Source organism: Aegilops tauschii, chromosome 2 (assembly GCF_002575655.3).
Source record: "Aegilops tauschii subsp. strangulata cultivar AL8/78 chromosome 2, Aet v6.0, whole genome shotgun sequence".
In the NCBI taxonomy this organism is placed as follows: Eukaryota; Viridiplantae; Streptophyta; class Magnoliopsida; order Poales; family Poaceae; genus Aegilops; species Aegilops tauschii.
In genome coordinates, this window is record NC_053036.3 from 619,387,803 (window position 1) to 619,412,546 (window position 24,744).

Sequence of the window (24,744 nt, forward strand, 5' to 3'; positions counted from 1 at the left end):
CGGAGCCTCTCAATGAAAGCACCAATGTCGGTGTCAAAACCGGCGGCTCTCGGGTAGGGGGTCCCGAACTGTGCGTCTAAGGTCGATGGTAACAGGAGATAGGGGACACGATGTTTACCCAAGTTCGGGCCCTCTCTATGGAGGTAATAGCCTACTTCCAGCTTGATTGATCTTGATGAATATGAGTATTACAAGAGTTCATATACCACGAGATCGTAATGGCTAAACCCTAGATGTCTAGCCTGTATGATTATGATTGCCTCTACGGACTAAACCCTCCGGTTTATATAGACACCGGAGGGGACTAGGGTTGTACAAAGTCGGTTACAGAGAAAGGAATCTTCATATCCGCATGCTAAGCTTGCCATCCACGCAAAGGAGAGTCCCGTCCGGACACGGAAAGAAGTCTTCTGGCTTGTATCTTCATGGCCCATCAGTCCGGCCCACATCACATGGGCCAGACGCCCGAGGACCCCTTAATCCAGGACTCCCTCACAGGGCTTCGCCTATGCACTACAACGATATGACCGAGGTGGAAATCTGTGGAAGGGGGCACCGCACACGGCTAAACAATCAACTTGTGTGTCTATGGGGTGCCCCCTCTCCCGTATATAAACGAGTGGAGGAGGGGAGGGGCCGGCCCTCTTTATGGCGCGCCCAAGGGGAGTCCTACTCCCACCGGGAGGATCCCCCCCTTCCCTAGTTGGAGTAGGAGAGGAAGGAAGGAGGAGAGAGGGAGAAGGAAATGGGGGCCGGGCCCCCACCCCAATTCGGATTGGGCTTGGGGGGGCGCCCCCACCTTGGCTGCCTCCTTCTCTCTCCCACTAAGGCCCAATAAGGCCCATATACTCCCCGGGGGGGTTCCGGTAACCTCCCGGTACTTCGGTAAATGCCCGAACTCACCCGGAACCATTCCGATGTCCAAACATATCCATCCAATATATGGATCTTTATGTCTCGACCATTTCGAGACTCCTCGTCATGTCCGTGATCCCATCTGGGACTCCGAAAAACCTTCGGTACATCAAAACACGTAAACTCATAATACCGATCGTCACCGAACGTTAAGCGTGCGGACCCTACGGGTATGAGAACTATGTAGACATGACCGAGACTCATCTCCGGTCAATAACCAATAGCGGAACCTGGATGCTCATATTGGTTCCTACATATTCTACGAAGATCTTTATCGGTCAAACCGCATAACAACATACGTTGTTCCCTTTGTCATCGGTATGTTAGTTGCGCGAGATTCGATCGTCGGTATCTCAATACCTAGTTCAATCTCGTTACCGGCAAGTCTCTTTACTCGTTCCATAATGCATCATCCCGCAACTAACTCATTAGTCACATTGCTTGCAAGGCTTATAGTGATGTGCATTGCCGAGAGGGCCCAGAGGTACCTCTCCGATACTCGGAGTGACAAATCCTAATCTCGATCTATGCCAACTCAACAAACACCATCGGATACACCTGTAGAGCATCTTTATAATCACCTAGTTACATTGTGACATTTGATAGCACACTAAGTGTTCCTCCGGTATTCGGGAGTTGCATAATCTCATAGTCATAGGAACATGTATAGGTCATGAAGAAAGCAATAGCAACAAACTAAATGATCAAGTGCTAAACTAACGAAATGGGTCAAGTCAATCACATCATTCTCTAATGATGTGATCCCGTTAATCAAATGACAACTCATGTCGAAACTTAACCATCTTTGATTCAACGAGCTAGTCAAGTAGAGGCATACTAGTGATACTCTGTTTGTCTATGTATTCACACATGTACTAAGTTTCCCGTTAATACAATTCTAGCATGAATAATAAACATTTATCATGATATAAGGAAATATAAATAACAACTTTATTATTGCCTCTAGGGCATATTTCCTTCAGTCTCCCACTTGCACTAGAGTCAATAATCTAGATTACATAGTAATGATTTTAACACCCATGGAGTCTTGGTGCTGATCATGTTTTGCTCGTGAGAGAGGCTTAGTCAACAGGTCTGCAACATTCAGATCTGCATGTATCTTGCAAATCTCTATGTCTCCCTCCTTGACTTGATCGCGGATGGAATTGAAGCATCTCTTGATGTGCTTGGTTCTCTTGTGAAATCTGGATTCCTTTGCCAAGGCAATTGCACCAGTATTGTCACAAAAGATTTTCATTGGACCCGATGCACTAGGTATGACACCTAGATCGGATATGAACTCCTTCATCCAGACTCCTTCATTTGCTGCTTCTGAAGCGGCTATGTACTCCGCTTCACACGTAGATCCCGCCACAACTCTTTGCTTAGAACTACACCAACTTACAGCTCCACCGTTCAATATAAATACGTATCCGGTTTGTGACTTAGAGTCATCCGGATCAGTGTCAAAGCTTGCATCGACGTAACCATTTACGATAAGCTCTTTGTCACCTCCATAAACGAGAAACATATCCTTAGTCCTTTTCAGGTATTTCAGGATGTTCTTGACCGCTGTCCAGTGATCCACTCCTGGATTACTTTGGTACCTCCCTGCTAAACTAATAACAAGGCACACATCAGGTGTGGTACACAGCATTGCATACATGATAGAACCTATGGCTGAAGCATAGGGGATGACTTTCATTTTCTCTCTATCTTCTGTAGTGGTCGGGCATTGAGTCTGACTCAACTTCGCACCATGTAACACAGGCAAGAACCCTTTCTTTGCTTGATCCATTTTGAACTTCTTCAAAACTTTATCAAGGTATGTGCTTTGTGAAAGTCCAATTAAGCGTCTTGATCTATCTCTATAGATCTTGATGCCCAATATATAAGCAGCTTCACCAAGGTCTTTCATTGAAAAACTTTTATTCAAGTATCCTTTTATGCTATCCAGAAATTCTATATCATTTCCAATCAACAATATGTCATCCACATATAATATTAGAAATGCTACAGAGCTCCCACTCCTTTCTTGTAAATACAGGCTTCTCCAAAAGACTGTATAAAACGATATGCTTTGATCACATTATCAAAACTTTTATTCCAACTCCAAGATGCTTGCACCAGTCCATAAATGGATCGCTGGAGCTTGCCCACTTTGTTAGCATCCTTTGGATTGATAAAACCTTCGGGTTGCATCATATACAACTCTTCTTCCAGAAAACCATTCAGGAATGCAGTCTTTACATCCATTTGCCAAATTTCATAATCATAAAATGCAGTAATTGCTAACATGATTCGGACGGACTTAAGCATCGCTACGGGTGAGAAGGTCTCATCATAGTCAACTCCTTGAACTTGTCGAAAACCTTTCGCAACAGGTCGATCTTTGTAGACAGTAACATTACCGTCAGCGACAGTCTTCTTCTTGAAAATCCATTTATTCTCGATGGGTTGCCGATCAACGGGCAAGTTAACAAAAGTCCACACTTTGTTCTCATATATGGATCCCATCTCAGATTTCATGGCCTCAAGCCATTTTGCGGAATCTGGGCTCATCATCGCTTCCTCATAGTTCGTAGGTTCGTCATGGTCAAGTAACATGACCTCCAGAACAGGATTACCGTACCACTCTGGTGCGGATCTTACTCTGGTTGACCTACGAGGTTCGGTAGTAACTTGATCTGAAGTTACATGATCATCATCATTATCTTCCTCACTAATTGGTGTAGGAGTCACAGGAACTGATTTCTGTGATGAACTACTTTCCAATAAGGGAGCAGGTACTGTTACGTCATCAAGTTCTACTTTCCTCCCACTCACTTCTTTCGAGAGAAACTCCTTCTCTAGAAAGGATCCATTCTTAGCAACGAATGTCTTGCCTTCGGATCTGTGATAGAAGGTGTACCCAACAGTCTCCTTTGGGTATCCTATGAAGACACATTTCTCCGATTTGGTTCCGAGCTTATCAGGTTGAAGCTTTTTCACATAAGCATCGCAGCCCCAAACTTTAAGAAATGACAACTTTGGTTTCTTGCCAAACCACAGTTCATAAGGTGTCGTCTCAACAGATTTAGATGGTGCCCTATTTAAAGTGAAAGCAACCGTCTCTAAAGCATAACCCCAAAACGATAGCAGTAAATCAGTAAGAGACATCATAGGTAGCACCATATCTAGTAAAGTACGATTACGACGTTCGGACACACCATTACGCTGTGGTGTTCCAGGTGGCGTGAGGTTCGAAACTATTCCGCATTGTTTCAAATGAAGACCAAACTCGTAACTCAAATATTCTCCTCCACGATCAGATCGCAGAAACTTTATTTTCTTGTTACGATGATTTTCTACTTCACTCTGAAATTCTTTTAACTTTTCAAATGTTTCAGACTTATGTTTCATCAAGTAGATATACCCATATCTGCTTAAATATCTGTGAAGGTCAGAAAATAACAATACCCGCCGCGAGCCTCAATATTCATCGGACCACATACAACAGTATGTATGATTTCCAATAAGTCTCTTGCTCGCTCCATTGTTCTACAGAATGGAGTTTTACTCATCTTTCCCATGAGGCATGGTTCGCAAGTACCAAGTGATTCATAATCAAGTGATTCCAAAAGTCCATCAGAATGGAGTTTCTTCATGCGCTTTACACCAATATGACCCAAACGGCAGTGCCACAAATAAGTTGCACTATCATTATCAACTCTGCATCTTTTGGCTTCAATATTATGAATATGTGTGTCACTACTATCGAGTTTCAACAAAAATAGATCACTCTTCAAGGGTGCATGACCATAAAAGATATTACTCATATAAATAGAACAACCATTATTCTCGGATTTAAATGAATAACCGTCTCGCATCAAACAAGATCCAGATATAATGTTCATGCTTAACGGTGGCACCAAATAACAATTATTCAGGTCTAAAACTAATCCCGAAGGTAGATGTAGAGGTAGCATGCCGACGGCGATCACATCGACTTTGGAATCATTTTCCACGCGCATCGTCACCTCGTCCTTAGCCAATCTTCACTTAATCCGTAGTCCCTGTTTCGAGTTGCAAATATTAGCAACAGAACCAGTATCAAATACCCAGGCACTACTGCGAGCATTAGTAAGGTACACATCAATAACATGTATATCACATATACCTTTGTTCACCTTGCCATCCTTCTTATCCGCCAAATACTTGGGGCAGTTCCGCTTCCAGTGACCAGTCCCTTTGTAGTAGAAGCACTCAATTACAGGCTTAGGTCCAGACTTGGGCTTCTTCACTTGAGCAGCAACTTGCTTGTTGTTCTTCTTGAAGTTCCCCTTCTTCCCTTTACCCTTTTTCTTGAAACTGGTGGTCTTGTTGATTTCTACCTCCGCAGCCTTTAGCATTGCGAAGAGCTCGGGAATAGTCTTATCCATCCCTTGCATATTATAGTTCATCACGAAGCTCTTGTAGCTTGGTGGCAGTGATTGAAGAACTCTGTTAATGACACTATCATCAGGAAGATTAACTCCCAGCTGAGTCAAGTGGTTGTGGTACCCAGACATTCTGAGTATATGTTCACTGACAGAACTATTCTCCTCCTTTTTGTAGCTGTAGAACTTATTGGAGACTTCATATCTCTCAATTCGGGCATTTACTTGAAATATTAACTTCAACTCCTGGAACATTTCATATGATCCATGACGTTCAAAACGACGTTGAAGTCCCACTTCTAAGCCGTAAAGCATGGCACACTGAACTATCGAGTAGTCATCAGCTTTGCTTTGCCAGACGTTCTTAACGTCTTCAGCAGCATCTGCAGCAGGCCTGGTACCTAGCGATGCTTCCAGGACGTAATTCTTCTGTGCAGCAATGAGGATAATCCTCAAGTTATGGACCCAGTCCGTGTAGTTGCTACCATCATCTTTCAACTTAGCTTTCTCTAGGAACGCATTAAAATTCAAAGGAACAGTAGCACAGGCCATTGATCTACAACAACATAGACATGCAAAATACTATCAGGTACTAAGTTCATGATAAATTAAAGTTCAATTAATCATATTACTTAAGAACTCCCACTTAGATAGACATGCCTCTAATCATCTAAGTGATCACGTGATCCAAATCAACTAAACCATGTCCGATCATCACATGAGATGGAGTAGTTTTCAATGGTGAACATCACTATGTTGATCATATCTACTATATGATTCACGCTCGACCTTTCGGTCTCAGTGTTCCGAGGCCATATTTGCATATGCTAGGCTCGTCAAGTTTAACCCGAGTATTCCGCGTGTGAAATTGGCTTGCACCCATTGTATGTGAACGTAGAGCTTATCACACCCGATCATCACGTGGTGTCTCGGCACGACGAACTTTCGCAACGGTGCATACTCAGGGAGAACACTTGTACCTTGAAATTTAGTGAGAGATCATCTTATAATGCTACCACCGAACTAAGCAAAATAAGATGCATAAAGGATAAACATCACATGCAATCAATATAAGTGATATGATATGGCCATCATCATCATGTGCCTTTGATCTCCATCTCCAAAGCACCGTCATGATCACCATCGTCACCGGCGCGACACCTTGATCTCCATTGTAGCATTGTTGTCGTCTCGCCAACTATTGTTTCTATGACTATCGCTGCCGCTTAGTGATAAAGTAAAAACAATTACAGGGCGATTGCATTGCACACCATAAAGCGACAACCATATGGCTCCTGCCAGTTGTCGATAACTCTGTTACAAAACATGATCAGCTCATACAATAAAATTTAGCATCATGTCTTGACCATATCACATCACAACATGCCCTGCAAAAACAAGTTAGACGTCCTCTACTTTGTTATTGCAAGTTTTACGTGGCTGCTACGGGCTGAGCAAGAACCATTCTTACCTACGCATCAAAACCACAATGATTTTTCGTCAAGTGTGTTGTTTTAACCTTCAACAAGGACCGGGCGTAGTCACACTCGATTCAACTAAAGTTGAAGAAACTGACACCCGCCAGCCAGCTGTGTGCAAAGCACGTCGGTAGAACCAGTCTCGCGTAAGCGTACACATAATGTCGGTTCGGGCCGCTTCATCCAAAAATACCGCCGAATCAAAGTATGACATGCTGGTAAGCGGTATGACTATTATCGCCCACAACTCTTTGTGTTCTACTCGTGCATATAACATCTCGCATAGACCTGGCTCGGATGCCACTTTTGGGGAACGCAGTAATTTCAAAAAAAATCCTACGCACACGCAAGATCCATCTAGGTGATGCATAGCAATGAGAGGGGAGAGTGTTGTCCACGTACCCTCGTAGACCGAAAGCGGAAGCATTATGACAACGCGGTTGATGTAGTTGTACGTCTTCACGATCCGACCGATCCTAGTACCGGAAGTACGGCACCTCCGCGATCTGCACACGTTCAGCTCAGTGACGTCCCACGAACTCTAGATCCAGCTGAGGTCGCGGGAGAGCTTCGTCAGCACGACGGTGTCATGACGGTGATGATGAAGTTACCGACGCAGGGCTTCGCCTAAGCACTACAACGATATGACCGAGGTGGAAATCTGTGGAGGGGGGGCACCGCACACGGCTAAACAATCAACTTGTGTGTCTATGGGGTGCCCCCCTCTCCCGTATATAAAGGAGTGGAGGAGGGGAGGGGCCGGCCCTCTCTATGGTGCGCCCAAGGGGAGTCCTACTCCCACTGGGAGTAGGATTCCCCCCCTTCCCTAGTTGGAGTAGGAGAGGAAGGAAGGAGGAGAGAGGGAGAAGGGTGGGGGCCAATTCGGATTGGGTTTGGGGGGGCGCCCCCCCCCCCCCCCCACCTTGGCTGCCTCCTCCTCTCTCCCCCTAAGGCCCAATAAGGCCCATATACTCCCCGGGGGGTTCCGGTAACCTTCCGGTACTCCGGTAAATGCCCGAACTCACCCGGAACCATTCTGATGTCCAAACATAGCCATCCAATATATCGATCTTTATGTCTCGACCATTTCGAGACTCCTCGTCATGTCCGTGATCACATCTGGGACTCCGAACAACCTTCGGTATATCAAAACACATAAACTCATAATACTGATCGTCGCCAAACGTTAAGCGTGCGGACCCTACGGGTTCAAGAACTATGTAGACATGACCGAGACTCATCTCCGGTCAATAACCAATAGCGGAACCTGGATGCTCATATTGGTTCCTACATATTCTACGAAGATCTTTATCGGTCAAACCGCATAACAACGTACGTTGTTCCCTTTGTCATCGGTATGTTACTTGCCCGAGATTCGATCGTCGGTATCTCAATACCTAGTTCAATCTCGTTACCAGCAAGTCTCTTTACTCGTTCCATAATGCATCATCCCGCAACTAACTTATTAGTCACATTGCTTGCAAGGCTTATAGTGATGTGCATTACCGAGAGGGCCCGGAGATACCTCTCCGATACTCGGAGTGACAAATCCTAATCTCGATCTATGCCAACTCAACAAACACCATCGAAGACACCTGTAGAGCATCTTTATAATCACCCAGTTACGTTGTGACGTTTGATAGCACACTAAGTGTTCCTCCGGTATTCGAGAGTTGCATAATCTCATAGTCATAGGAATATGTATAAGTCATGAAGAAAGCAATAGCAACAAACTAAACGATCAAGTGCTAAACTAACGAAATGGGTCAAGTCAATCACATCATTATCTAATGATGTGATCCCATTAATCAAATGACAACTCATGTCTATGGCTAGGAAACTTAACCATCTTTGATTCAACGAGCTGGCATACTAGTGACACTCTGTTTGTCTATGTATTCACACATGTACTAAGTTTCCGGTTAATACAATTTAGCATGAATAATAAACATTTATCATGATATAAGGAAATATAAATAACAACTTTGTTATTGCCTCTAGGGCATATTTCCTTCATCCATAACACAAAAACTTGTAAAATAATACTTCATTATCAAGCTAATAATATTTTTCTTCGAATAATATGTTTATACGATCAGGCTTTGAGTTGCAAGTACACGAAGCAAACTATCCACAAACCTCGTGCCCGCTAAATTTGATAGTTGTATGCTCTCGTGTATGTCCGCGTCTCATAGCCGTGTGTGTCCGGTTCATTATGTAAATATGGTATTTGGTAAATACAGCTTCCATACTTTGGTAAATATAGTTCATTCTGTTTCTTTTTTTTGCAGGGAAAATATTGTTCGGTTCAGTTCAGTAAATACCAATACAATTTTGGTAAATACCATATAAACTAAAGTTGACACGAATTTATAACAACATAGTGACACCACATCACACAAACATACATGCCGAGAAATTTTCTAACTATAACAAGTAACAACACCAACACTCATGCACTAGTTCTATAGTGGCGCACTAGCACTAGTTAGCACGTCGCTTGCACAAGGAGAATTTCATGTGATACCATCACTTAGATGCTCCCATGATACCAATTTTAAAAAGTTTATTTTCAAATGATTCAAAAAAATTCCAAGAAAAGCTGTGGATGTTCACAACACATGTTCTACAAACCCTACATAATCCATATCCAAATTCAAAGTACACATAGATACAAAAGACAAATTCAACATGAATAGTGTCAATAAAGACAAAAACATGAACAATGTATAGAACTACACTATTCACATTTGTATTCCCCCTTTCCCTCTGGAAGGGAGATTCGAAGCCATCGACATCACCAACGCTCCATTCACCATGGGGATCATCAAACCATCATCACCGTCATCCATCTCCAACCCTAGCTTTCAATCTATGAAGTATTGTCTCATATCCCTTTCTCGGAATAATTCATGGTGTTGATTATTGTCTGTAGTTGATGATTAGAAGTTTTATTGGTGAAAGATTTATATGTTCAGATTGTTGATCATATTTTCATCCCCACTGATCATGATCCAAAAGATGTCTCGTGAATAGTCCATTACGTTCTGGAGGACACGGGATAAACCTTGTTGCTAGTAATCTTATGAAGTTGAATAATTCAATGACTTGACATTATGTTGTTGTAATTCTCTAGTGGTGATGTGCGAACGTTGACTGCAGATATGTTCACCTTTATGGGCCTAGTGGAGAGCATTATGTGATTATTTTATCTATGATGGATGATTGGAGTGACAAAAATGACTAAACCCTAAGTTTATGAACTATTGCACGAGGGGTTGTTGGAACCCCAACGTTTAATGCTATGATTAGAGGGTATAATCATAAGTATATTGTTTGTTCAAGAAAGAACGTCACATTATTATAGGTTCCATCACACAACAAATTATCAAGGCAATGAATCTTAACTCAATGAAACTAGATGAAAATAACTTGGTGAAACTCCGTGTGTCCTTGAGAGCCATTTGATTTCTATAAGTAAGACAACAGATTTGTACTTAGCACAACTAAGGATTGAGCAACTTGACTCGCCTTTTTATTTTTATTACAATTCATGTGCTTGCCATTATTCTTGTGATCAAACAATCGTTGTAGCTTTTACATTGAATGCTTGCTGAAATATATTAACCAATTCCTTCTGCTCCTCGTTGGGTTTAACACTCTTACTTATTGAAAAAGGGTACAATAGACCCCCTACACTTGTGGCTTATCAACCCCCTGCAATAGTGCTCACCTTCGGAGAAGAAACAATAAAACTGGATAAAAAAGAAAAAGAAAAAACCTAAGAAAACCATAGAAGAAACAGAGAAAACCATAAGAAAAAGAAAAAGATGAAAAAGAAAAATAATATACGAAGTAAACGAAGCGTGTGAGTGAACGGACGCACAGAAGGGGCCAGCCCATTACTGTAGCACACAGGAAAAGCTTCAGGCGAGACCGTAGGTACTCTCGCTATAAGCGAGATATATTTCTAAATCCCGGCCTGTGCCAGGCGATACACCCGGCCCAATGTGGGGGCACAGGCGCCTAGTTTTTCCTTTTCTTTATTTGTCTTTTGCTTACTTTGAAGACGTTCAAGATTTAAAAAAACTGAATTTTAAAAAAGTCCACAGAAAATTGATTAGATTTAGAATTTGAAAATGTTCTTGGAGTCTTAAAAAAACGAATTTCAGAAAATGTCCAATATTTTGAAAAATTTCTTAGATTTACAAAATGATCATGATTTAGAAAATGTCCTTGGATTTAAAAAAACTGATCGGAAATTCAAAAATATACTAAAATTCAGAAAATGTTCATCAATTTACAAAATATTATTGAATTTCAATGAAAAATTCAAATATTTTTATTTTCTTTTACAAATTTTAAAAAGTTACCACATTTTTAAAATTTTCTAAATATTTATAATATTATGGAAAAAAATAAAAAAATAAGAAGAATAAATAAAGAAAACAAAAGAAAAATGATAAAGAAAAGTAGAAAATAAAAATGGAAATATAATGAAGCAAAAACAAAAACAATGAAGGCCCCTGAAAAAACCTAACGAAAACCAACACAAAGAAACATAGAAAAAAGAAAAAGCAGGTTTAGGCCTGCCCGAAAGTACCTACATCAGCGACCAAGGTGCGTGTTGGATCACTATTCCCCAATACGCGGCTAATAGGATCTGCCGTTGCCAGGCGAGAGGCATGCTATGCGTCTCATGCTGAAGATATTGTGTGTTGATGTCGAACTTCCCGCTCTGAAGCGTGCCATTGTTCTTTGTTGGAAGAGCTCTCGCGGACGACCTATATTGAATGGGAACCAGTTGACCTATATTGATAGGGAAGGCGGGTAGCCATCGCGTCGTTGGTTTGGGTTACTTGACCTTATTAGAATGTTATTAGAGTGTGTTGTCTCATGCTACTGAAATTTGTGTCTGTGGATTATTACTTCCATGGTTGGTGTATCACTGTCACTGTTCCATTGCCCTTTCCTATTATCTTGTGCTTTCTATAACTTATTGTAGCGCTTATGTTTTCTGTGTGAGTCTACTTGTATTTGCGAGCAGCACGTGCATTGGGGATACTGGTTGTATATAGTTGTGTAAATTGGAATCATTAGTTTGAGTTTCTTGTTGTTGTATATTTTGTTCATGCTGGATAAAGAAGTCGAGCTGTATTTTTTTTCTCTTCGTGGATTGTGGCTCAAGTAGAGTTGGATGGGTGTCCGGGTTGGTAATAGTTACTTTCAGTTCACGAGGTTTATCTATTTCATCTAAACCAAACTTTTTTAATTTTACACTTTAGCTACATGTAAGTCGCCTCAAAAATGAATTTGGGTCAGTCAATTTTTGAGCCATTGATTCTCCATTAGGATTCGTGCTACTTGTTTTTTCTCTGTTGTGTATGTTGTCTTGTTTTGGGCTGATATTTTCAACTGACCACCGTATTGGGCCAATCGAATCCTAATTGGGCTGAAGTGCATTTCCTGTTTTTATAGGCCCATGATGCTCCCTTTTTTTCTGTTTGTATGCGTTTTTTGGTTTTTCCTTTTCTTAGTTGGTTACGATGGGTATTTTTGAGATGTTGGGTGAGTGTAAAATGTATACACACGAATACTATATAACATAGTATAAACTATATTATAGTGTAAATTAAACCACTATACGTTTATTTCTTGTAGTAAATATGTGCAAAGTTGTGTGCCAATTTTTAAGCTTATTTTTTATTTTTCTTTATTCTTAAATGAAAAACTTCATTACTTTTTATTATGTTATAGTTTTATTTCATTTCATTTTTCTTTGAGGTTGATACTACTGTCACTATATCATTACTTCTTAAGGAACATCTTTTTTTCTTGGATTACCGCCATGTTTTGCTCGTTCTTGCATATTATAGAAAAGCATAATTTTCATGTCAATATTTTGAATTTTTATATTTTTTTTCTTCTTCATTTTCTGTCGTCTTAAAGGGTAATAACAATGCCATTGATTCATTCTTCCTTTGGAAACTTTATTTTTGTTTTTGTTTTATTTGTAGTTTCATATTCTTTCTTTTTTATAGATAATACTAATGCCACTAAATTCATTCTTAATAGGAAAATTTACTTTTGGAAATTCCACTATTATATGCTTATTCTTGCATGTTATAAAAATCGCAATTTCTGTGTAAATTGTGTAAATTTTGATATATTTGTTTCCTGTGAAAGGGTAATACTAATGCCACAAATTCATTCCTGCCTTGAAAACTTCATTATTTTGTTTTTGCTTCATTTTTTGTTCTTTAAGGGTAATGCCAAATGCCAATAAATTATTTCTTTCTTAGGGAACTTCATTCATTTTGAAATTTCCCTATGTTATGCTTATTCTTTCATATTGTAAAAAAGCGCAATTTCTATGTAAGTTGTGTGCAAATTTAGTCTCTTATAATTATTTTTCTTTCTTCTGGAAGAGAAATACTAATGCCACAAATTCACTCTTCCTTAGAAAACTTCATTTCTTGTTATTTTATTTTATTTTGTGTTTCATTTTCTTTCTTTCTTATAGATAATACTAATGCCATTAAATTCACTACTTCTTAGGAAAATTCATTTTTTGAAGTTCCACTATTTTATACTTATTCTTGCATATTATAAAAAAGTGCAATTTGTGTGTAAATTATACTCCCTCCGTCCAGAATTACTTGTCGGAGAAATGCATAAAAATGGATGTATCTAGAACTAAAATATGTCTAGATACATCCATTCCTCCAACAAGTATTTCCAGACGGAGGGAGTAACATTTTTTGTTTTTTCGTATGAAAGGGTAATACCAATGCCACAAATTCAATATTTCTTACAAAAACTTCATTATTATGTTTTTTTAGATTTTCTTTTTCTTTTTTGTAAGGGTAATACCAATACCACTAAATCATTTCCTTCTTAAGGAACTTCATTATTTAAAAATTCCACTATGTTCGGCTTATTCTTGCATATTTAAAAAAGCACAATTTGTATGTAAGTTGTGTGTAAATTTTGTCTTTTTTTTCTTTCTTCTAGAAGGGAAATACTAATGTCATAATTCTTCCTTGGAATTTTTATTTTATTTTTTATTTATGTTTGTGTATCAATTTCTTTGTGTTTTAAGGGTAATACCAATGACACTAAACCCAATGTTGTATGTCTGCGTAAAACATGATATTATAAGAATAATTAGGAAATACTTTGCTATCAAACAGAGCCTTAGTTATATATGATTCGGAATTTGTGCGCGTGCATTATTAGCTAATATTCCCCCATCTTAAAATAAGTATCTCAATTTTATGCTAACTCTAATATAAAGTTGTATTAATTTTAAGATACTTATTTTGAGACCGAGGGAGTAATAGGTACATAGCTTAGACAGGAACTCACAAGTATTAGAAGGCTAATACCAACCCGTACACATTTGAAAAGACTATCTTTAACCTTCCAGCGTCCGCACGTATGCATAGACAGACACTGGGCAATGGCGTTAAAGTAATACTCTCTTTGTTTCATAATATAAGACCATTTTTTAACTAGTATAGTGTCAAAAACGCTCTTATATTATGGGACAGATAGAGTAATAAAGTAACTAAACACCTGTGACTGTGATTACAAACATAACACGTGCTGAACCATACAAAACAGGATGGCACGTACGTGCATGCGAGCAGATAAACCCAATGCGTGTGGATCAAGGCCCTGCGTCAAACGTTGTACGCACGTATTGTCAGCTGAGAGCAAATCAACTTAAACAGGCTAAGGAAAAAAAAAAAAAGCAAATGACTTACACACTGACCCAAGTTTTGTTTCAGCCAACTTACCAATAGCCGGTCCCCAAAAAAATCCCATCTCCACACAATTCCAGGACCCAAGTTACATGAGGAAAATCCAGATTGAAAGCTTGCTTAGATAGATTACAAGACGACGGAGATAGACCTCCTATAGCACGGGCGGCCGGCCTTCTTTGCGGGCCTGCTCTCCTCCTTCCAGAGCTGGCAGAGATCCTTGGCGATGCGCACGGCGTCGGCGGAGGCACCGGAGATGCCGCGGCGTGCGAAGCCGACGGAGTAGAGTCCAAACTGGCCCTTCCAGCCGTTGGGGAACTCCGTCTTTGGGTAGCCGTCCTTGCCGAAGAAGTCCGTCGCCCGGAGCCACTGTGGCACATTGCTTCTGTAGCCGGTGGCCAGGATGACAGCGTCGACATGGACGGCGGTGCCATCGGAGAGCACGGCGTCGGAGTTGGTGAAGCGGGTGATGCCGGGGACGACGGTGATTTGGCCGCACCTGATCCTGGCGAGCGCGCCGGTGTCGAGCACCGGGGCGCGGCCTTGCGTGTGCTTGAGCGTGAGCGGGCCGACAGCCGGGCGGTGGATGCCGAGCTTGTCGAGGTCGCCGAGGACGAGCCAGGCGAGGAAGATCATGATCTTGTCCACGATCCAGAGCGGGAGCCACGCCATGAGCAGCATGGCCAGCTCGAAAGTGGACTTGCCGAGCACCTCGCGCGGAATGACGTGCATGGCGTCGCGCACCACCATGAAAGGGTGGGCGCCGTGGTCGCAGAGGTCGAGGGAGACCTCCATGCCGGAGTTCCCGCAGCCGACGACGAGCACGCGCTTCCCGCTGTAGGGCTCGCCGGACTTGTAGTGGCTGACGTGGGTGACCTCGCCGCAGAAGCCGCCGAGGCCCGGGATGTCCGGGACGACGTTGACGGCGTTCTCGCCGGTGGCGACCACGAGCCAGCGGCCGATGTACTCCATCTGGGCACCGCCCGCGCGGGTGGCTTGCGCGTGCCAGAGTCCGGAGGTGTTGTCGTAGTGGGCGGAGAGCACGGTGGTGTTGAACTCCGGCTTAATGTCGAACCTGGCGGCGTAGCTCTCGAGGTAGTCGATGAACTGGCGGCGGGTGGGGTACTCCGGGTAGCTCTCCGGGAAGGGCATGCGAGGGAGCTCGCAGAAGTGCTTGGGGATGTGGAGCTTGACGCGGTCGTAGGTGCGCTTCTGCCAGAGCGAGGCGATGCAGTCCTCGCGCTCCAGCATGAGGAATGGCATGCCCTCCTCGCCGAGGCTGGCCGCCACGGCGAGCCCGGAGGGACCGGCGCCGACGATGATTGGGCCATCCACCGACACACGACGAGGGGGGCTGAGGCTTTGCATGCGAAGCACCATGGCTGCTTCCTCGCTTCCTGGCCGGGTTGACAAGTGATCACTAGAGTGAGCTTAATTTGCTGGGTTTGCTCAACCAGCTTGCTGAATGCTGCTATGTTTTGCGGGGGCTTTTAAATAGGAGAAGGCTGAGTGGAAGTTTGGTGGAGAGATGCGATTCGTGACGGCGGCACCTCAAATTTAAAATGTTTCCAAAAGCACTAAATCTTAATGCATATAGCCCATGCAAAGCTGCAGCTAATTTACTAATAGTAAAGTGGATCTGATAATTAGCGGCTAAGGCTTCTGTCTAACTTCATTCCAATTCAATGTGTGAAGAAAGCTTAACGATCTAAACGATCTTACAAAAGTTTACAGAGGGAGTATTAGAGAAAAAGGACTAGGCGCCTAATGCGTGATAATGGCTTTTTCCATCTTCTAACAGAGAGTCAATCCTCCTTGTGACTACACTGAAATTCCACTTGCTCTTACTTTTCTTATTATATGTACAAATTGAGCTTTCTGGCTTTCTGCAGCTCATGCATCAATCAAAATACAAAAAGTGGAACAGAAAGAGAGATATCGCTGTAGACGCGTCATTGATTCGGTCCAATCTTTCATCGGCGCAACATCAATCATAAAAAAATTATTGATTAAAACTTTCGGTTATGCAAATGGTGGGAGTAACATAAAGACAGGGCATAGACAACTGACAAGCAGCTAGCGCCCAGATAAGCAAAACAAGCAAAACACCTACTGCTGAATTAGATGTAAGTACTAGTACGAAAAAGCTGTTCGGTGCCACCGTCCTCGAAATTGGGCTGCGAGAAAAGCTCGAACAACGAGCGGCTGAAGATCGACTCCTTTTTAGCTCGACTAGGTACGTGCCTGTGTGTTGCCACGGGGTCACATATTTTTTATCTCAATAATTTGGTAGCCTGGGTCATACATGGTAAGTAAATTAATATGATTGAGCGGCATACCGGAAGACGCGGTGAAATATTGTGTGAAATCGAATGATGTAATTCCAAGTTATTGGGAATGATAAGTTAATTAAGATGGAGTTCATGTAGGGCTGCAAAAAGTAAGTAAAATAATATCATTGAGCGGTGTATTCGAAAGGTACGGTCAAATATGACATGGGGGAAAAAACGGGTTGGATAAAAAAAGGATGGAGAAACATGGTGGGAGAGGGAAACCGGTTGACAAACAGCTCTACCTGGCAAGAAAGGAATGCTACTTATTTTGAAGTAGTAGATATTGAAGATCGGCTAAAAAATAAATGAGTTACCTTTTTTTAGGGGAAATAAATGAGTTCCCTAGGATGTCGTATATAGCTGGACTGAAAAATTGAGCCAACAGTGACTCGCTCGATTTTTAGCCTGATAGCTCAAAATAATATAATCATGTATAATGACTATTATTAATTAAGATAAAATAATAATAATTTTTTACTTTACATATTTTGTATAGGAGTTATCTCCTAAGAGAAAAGCAAATTTAGACATCAACATCATACGTGATGAGTCCCTAAGCTACATAGTACTTAAATCATACCATTTCCGGCCGAAGCACATGCACCACTGTTTTTTTCTTCCACATTGAAGAAATTAATATTTATTGTGATTTTGATTGGAATAATATTGGATAGGGTTTTCTTATGATGATATTGTGGTTTATGTAAGGATCCCCAAATTAATAAAACCTACTTAGTATTAATTCTGCATAATTTTCTTGGCATGTCATCATATTTGCACTAAAGAATTGCATGGAAATAAAAATTGTGCATTAACATTATTACTATAAGATGATTAGAGGTTACACATAGCAATCCTATGTTGTGTGTATCCAATTGTCTTGAACATTTTGTGGTGATTAACTATAGTGCTAATACACACCCTTGGATATCTCCATAATTTTCTTATAATTATTTGGACTCCGTTTGGATTTAAAATGGTTTAAAATACCATTTACAAATTAATGGATGAAGCAATGTTCTTCCAAAAATTACGGAACTTGTTTTACTGATTCCATTTATCATGTTTCAGTTCTCTGAATTTATATAGAATATTTGGATGACTATTAATGTCCTTCGGAAATTATGAGTTTAGGGATATGATTAATCTTCAAATTACAATGACATGTTTGATGTACTTCCCGAATTAGTACCCTTATAGTTCAAACTACAGACGCTTACACTTCTTAGCGTGTCTACTTCCAAAACAAATATAGTTGTATTTGGAAGTACATGTGCCGCACTTTTAAAATACATATGTACTCTACTCAAATAAATAAATAAATACATAAGTACTATACTTCTAAAACTAATATGCTTGTACTTAGAGGTACATGTACTTCGAAGTACTTGACCACTGTTTTTTCTGTTTTTTCAGAAAAAAAAAATTTACGTGCGTACTTTCCATGAAGTTGGAGTCGCCTGTTCGGAGGCAACCGGTGATGACGATGACCCTTGTGACTCCTCGGCGGATGTCTTTCTTCTTTGCAGCTCCGTGTTCCATGTCGGTGGCTAGGTTGGTTGGTGGTGCCCATGCTATTTCCTGTATTGTATTGGTTTTAGGTTGGCTTTCCTTCAATTAACCAGGCAATTCTAACTTTTTCTTAATCAATAAAAATGGTAACTCTTTCCCATTAAAAAAACAGAAAAATGCCTACTCCGCTCTCTAGAAGATTCCGGATAACACCCCCCCCCCCCCCCCCCCGCGCGGCCTGTAAAAGTCCGGCTGATATGTGGCTTTAGGACATCTTTGTTCTTGGACGGAAAGCCTGGCCCTAACAAAATATTTGGGTGCACACTAAATCCGTTGACCCCACCACTATATCAACATGGGTTCTACTCCATTCGTCCCATCGCCAAACGGATGTATGTAGACATATTTAAGTGCTAGATACATCTGTTTGAGCGTCAATTAATATGGAGCAAAGGAAGTAGTTTCAAAGATCTTAACACAAAAACCCAACAGTGAAACCGGTTCGCGATTTGGACGCATGGTTTAGAAGATAAAACAACTAAAAAATGAATCTACGAAAAAAAACACAAAACCCCAAGTTGCGACAAGTGTTGCACATATAGTGCGATACTTGTCACCACCAGAAAAGGTGGGAGTGACCTTTGCAAGGGTTACCGCTTAACTAGTAATTTCACTATTTCACGCCTGATGCGAAACAAGTCGCCCAAACACGCTCGCCTGCTCCTGTTTTTGGGCCAGCCCATGTGTGGGGCGAGGCGCTCCTTTTTTCCTTTTTTTATGTTTTTGTTTTTGTTTTCTATTTTATGTTTTTTGCTTCATAAAAAAGTTTTTGATTTCAAAATATGTTCATGCATTTCAAAGAATGTTGATAATTTTTTAAAAGTAATATTCCTCAACTTCAAGAAATGTTTTCAAATGTAAGAAATATTCCAAATTTTGAAAAATGTTCATGAATCAAAGGTTCAAATTCCAAAAACTGTCCACACTTAAAAAACATTAATGGATTCAAAACAAATCTGCAAGTATAAAAATTATTCCCAAATTCCAGAAAATGTTCATGTTCGCCAATTTCATAAACTGTTTGTGAGTTTAAAAAGTTATTCTCAAAATTATTAAAATTCACTAATTCAAAAATGTTCCTGAGTTTTAGGAACTATTTCCAAATTTTTAAAATGTTCCAAATTTTGATATATAAAAACGATAAATAACATATATAAAAGAGAAATAGAAAACAAGAACAAAAGAAAAAACACAAAAAGAAGAAGAAGAAAAGAAAACCCAAAAACCGAAAGAAAAAAGACACACACACACACACACACACAAAAAAACACCATTTCCAAAACCGGTGAGAAATAAGAAAAACCTAGACAATCTTACTGCACCAACCCAATAGCGTGCTAGCGCTAAAGCGTGCTGAGTGATTGCCCGCTACCTGCCAACCTACACGACTAATAGGATCCCCGTCCCTGAGGTGGAGCGTGAGCAAACACGTACCCCCGCGTACAGGTCGAACAGAGACGAAAGTCGGCCATAGTGATATGGGAGTCCCATGTGGAAGTTCTCTCACTCAATGGATCAAAGGCATGCCGAGGATAACAGGCTGATGACTCCCAAGAGCTCTTATCCACATGGATAGTGGGCGGGCCCAATGCGGGGGCACATAAGCCTGGTATTTCTTCTTGTTTATTTTCTTCTTTTGCTTATTACTAAAATGATTGAGATTTAAAGAAAAAATATAATTCCAAAAAATGTCCATAAGCTTGGGAGAGCTCTTAGATTTAGAAAAATGATCATGAATTTGAAAAAATTTCTTGAATTTTAAAGAAATTCCAATTTCAGAAAATGCCTACAATTTTGAAAAATTACTTACATATAAAAACATGATCATGAATTTGAAAATATCCCTGGATTTTAAATAAAATTTTAAAATAAAAAACTATTCCCAAAATTTTAAAAATGTTCATCAATTTCAAAAATATTCTTGAATTATAATAAAAATTCCGAAATTGTAGAATTTTTCACACATTTGAAAAAGGTTCCCGCATTTCAAAAACTATTCACAAAACCAAAAAAATAAAAGAACAAGAAAAAAAGGAAATGAAACAAAAAAAAAGGAAAAACAAAAATAAAAAGGAAAAACAAAAATAAAAAGGATAAATAACGAAGCAAATATATATTTGAAAAAACCCTGACAAAACTGAAAACCGGCACAAAGAAACATAGAAAAATGAAAAACATGTTTAGGAAGGTTATAGAACCTTCCTAAAACCTTTTGGGAAATAGCTTCTAAGAAACCTAAATAGCTCTGCCGAAAAGTACCTACATCAGCGACCAAGGTGCGTGTTTGATCGATATTCCCGAACCTACGTGGGGAATAGGATATGTCGTTGCCGTGGGAGAGGCCCGCCATGCTCTCATTTTGACGATGTTGTGCAGTGATGTCGAACTTCCCGCTCCGAAGCGTGTAGTGTTCTTTGTTGGAAGAGCTCCCGCGAACGACAAGATACGAATCAGGGACCAATTGACCTATACTGAATAGGAAGGCAGGTAGCCAGTGTGTCGTTGGCTCAGGTTACTTGACATTATTAGAATGTTATTAGAGCGCCGTTGGCTCAGGTTACTAATTTGTGTTTCTGGATTATTACTATCATAGTTGGTGTAGCAGTCTCACTGTTCCATTGCCCTTTCATGCTATCTAGTGCTGGCCGAAACTTATAGTAGCCTTCTTTTTTCGGTGTGAATCTACTTCTATCTATGAGCAGCACGTGTATTGGGGATACTGGTTATATATAGTTGTGTAAATTGGAGTCGTTAGTTTGCGTTTCTTCCTACTTGTTGCATATTCTGTTCCTGATAAAGATGCCTCGCTATATTTTTTTCTCTTCGTGGGATGTGGCTCAAGTAGAGTTGGATGGGTGCCTGGGTTGGTAAATATTAAGTTACTTTCAGTTCATGAGGTTTATCTATTTCATCTAGTCCAAACTCTTTGAAGTTTAACTAAGTTATAGAAAAATAACAACATACAATATCAAATTAATATTTTCATAGATATTTATTTGGTATTGTACACATTATTATTTTTATATAAGTGATCAAATTTAAAAGGGTTTGGCTTAGATTTTTTTTTCCTATGTTCCAAATTATTTGGAGCTCCATCTTAATCTTATGTCACATTTCTAGATACTTAACCAAATCTGTATAAACAATGTGCTAATAACTACGACATCAGATATACAACATCAACCTGAAAAGGAGAAGCGAAGGCGCGTCAAACATAATAACTGGAACCCTAAGGTGTCATCTTCATCTCCCTGATTTCTCCTCTCTTCACTTTTATTTAGAGAATAAGTTGATATCATGTCCTAGCAAATCAGCTAGAGGCAGGGTTCAAGGACATATTCGACCCCAAGTTGGGTTTGGTGTTAACATGACTAGTGATCTAACCATGAGTTTTGAGTTTTTACCCGGTGCTTTAGCACATTTGATGAGAAGCATTCTTGGTTGGACCACCACACCAACAAAAAGGAAGACGACTAAAGTTTGATTTACTTTATTTTTTGGGGGTCAACTGAAAAGCCATACTATAAAGAGGGTACACTTTGGATGAGTTGTGATATTCAACTTCACGTACATAAATATTTGCACCCGCAAAACTCATACACAAAGCCCGAGAGAGAGAGAAGCGAACCAACCTGTGGTTGGATGGTTAGAGGGACTGTGGTATCCCCAGCCCACCAGGGTTCAAGTCCTGGTGCTCGCATTTATTCCTAGATTTATTTCAGGATTTCCGGCGAAGCGCATTTAGTGGGAGGAGACATTCCCGTCGATGACGAGGTGCCTACGGTGACTTCGTAAATTTCAAGATGATATGCCGGCTCAGTCTTTCGGAGGTGCTCATAGGGGTAGGGTGTGCGTGTGTGTGTTCATAGGGGTGAGTGTATGCACGTGTATATGAGCGCTTGCGTCTGTACTGTATTCGAAAAAAGCCAAAACTATACTTTCACCAAACCAAAAGATGAATTCCCCTTACGAATCCTTGGTGCATCTTGTTACTCTTGGAGTTATGGGGAATCCTATAAGGTTAGAGTCCTTCTGAAATCACCTATATGCAGATTTTCTGTGGAGAAGTTTGTGAATGTGCCAACCACTAGGGCGTGTTTGGTTGCCTGCATGAGGCCCAACCAGGCCCGCGCGGGAAGAAAACGACATGTTTGGTTGGCTGCATACACTGTTGGGCCTGGATGACACGATGTTTAAAGCACTCCTCGGCCTGGCTCCCTGGAACGCTCGAATCGGCAGTTTCTCCAGGGCCAGGCCCGAGCGGTGCACGTGGGCGGCGGCGGCTGCACGTGCGCGGCCACGCTCGAGAAGCCGCGTTGCTTTCCGAAGCGCCGATAGTTATTAGCCTCACCGCCCCTCACCTCTCCCTCTCCCCACTCTCCCCACTCTCCCAACTCTCACCGGTGGCGGCGGATCGGACGAGAGCAAGAAGACCACCGGACTCCATCACCGGCGACCGGACCATCACTTGGCTTGCGGCAATGGCGGTAAGCACTTCTCTCTGTTCGTCATGCACTACTTTTTCCCGTTCGATCCGGCGATAGATTCGATCCACGGCGGAGAGGGGAATGGGAAATAGAGGTAGATAAGCATGTAGAGATAGTTCATACGAGTTCATACTACTTCATACTAGTTCATGCAAGATCGGAATAGAGGTAGATGCGGATGCAGTAGCAGGGGGATTGGGGGATTGGGTGTACACAACGGACACCGGCTAACCGCGGTGGCCGTCACAGGCGTGCGGAGCAGCGGGTCGAGTGGCTGGCCTTCGTCTTCTTGTTCATCGCTCACTTCTACAAGGGCATCCTTGCACCGAAGCTTGAGTGCATCCCCATGCCCCTGGACTTCACCAAGCACTTCGTCGTGGTGCCGACGGAGTTCAAGCTCAGGAACAACACCGGCTGCTCCTGGAAGGTGACGGTGAAGCTGATGAACGGCAGGGTGACCCTGGATCAGGGTTGGTCCACCTACGCAACCGTTCATCAGATCAAGATCGGCTACATGATGACGTTCAAGCTCCTCACTCCCGACACCCTCAAGGTCATCATCTTCGACGACGAAGGCATTGAGGTCGTCAACAAGTGTGGGAAGCACGACGAAGCCTTCGCCGCCAAGGACTAGGGCCGGGGCACCTCCTTCGTAAGTACTATTGAGTCTGCTTTGAACTGTTTATGTTTATGGTTTATGAGTTGAACTGTTATGAAGTGTGGTACTGCTTATCTGAAATATGTTGTTAAGTTGATCCTCTGTTTATACTCTTCTCTGCTTATGATGTGTGCTACATGGTTGTGCCGAAGTGTGCTGGTAACCTCACCAACTAGCCAAAGAGGTTACCACACACCAGGTGTTGCATGCAATCAAACACCATGCCTTGGGTTTGTCCACTAACATGCAGGCAACCAAACACCAGACAGTGTTGTTCAACCCATGCAGGCAGCCAAACAACTTGCAGATGATGCATTTGAGGCTGCATTTGCATAGCCAGGTTGAGTTGAGAAGGCTATGCAATGCAGCTACTGTAGACTACGGCAACCAAACACGCCCCTAGTGATTGAGCTCTTACTATGTGTGGGTGCCCCAAGGAGAAGAATGTGAGCCTATTTTGGTGCTCATTGGCTTTGGCGGTGCCTACTCTTCTCCAACAGAGGGTAGCACTTCCCCAAGAGTGTGAAATTTGGGTTAAATCTTCGTCTCCGGCTTATGGTTATTTTAATCCCCTTTACTTAACTTGTGCAAGTCTTACTCTTGCTAGTTTTGCTTACTTGTGTAGCTAGATTTGCTTTGTAAAATAGGTTGAATCATGCAGTTGCATATTTAGAGAACTTACTCTATCTACCATCCTTAAATTTGTTAAAGGAAGGATAGAAAAAAATTGTCACCTATTCATCCCCATCTAGTCGATATCTTTGATCCTTCATAGAAGATAATACATGTGGTTGCAGAGTGAGAATGTAGTAGTACTAGTAATTTGATGTCGTACAAATGTAGAGAGAAGGGATGATGTCATCCACCCACATGACACACCTGGTACCATCGCCGCCTCCTCGGATATCAGCGGCAGCGTAGGCCAATCACGCACTACTAGGAAAAGGCCTACTAGTGGCGCATCAGTTTTGCCTACTAATGACGCACTACTCGTGCGCCACTAGTACCACGCCACTAGTATTTTTTTACTAATGGCGTACTAATGACGCACCACTGGTGCGCCATTAGTATAGGCCACGGTGCGCCATTAGTATAGGCCACTGGTGCGCCATTAGTA

General features: G+C 41.5%; 1 protein-coding gene across 1 annotated transcript; it reads right to left on the reverse strand.

Annotated features, from left to right (window-relative positions):
• Positions 1–11,772: 11,772 nt before the first annotated feature.
• LOC109739288 (probable indole-3-pyruvate monooxygenase YUCCA5) lies at positions 11,773–16,018 on the reverse strand. The gene has a single exon (XM_020298370.4). The coding sequence runs from the start codon at positions 15,955–15,957 to the stop codon at positions 14,707–14,709; it is 1,251 nt and encodes a 416-aa protein (XP_020153959.1). The 5' UTR covers positions 15,958–16,018; the 3' UTR covers positions 11,773–14,706.
• Between the last annotated feature and the right edge of the window lie 8,726 nt (positions 16,019–24,744).

Excerpts from the sequence above, each read along its gene's own strand:
- LOC109739288 (XM_020298370.4), bottom strand. The coding sequence starts at position 15,957 with ATGGTGCTTCGCATGCAAAGCCTCAGCCCCCCTCGTCGTGTGTCGGTG.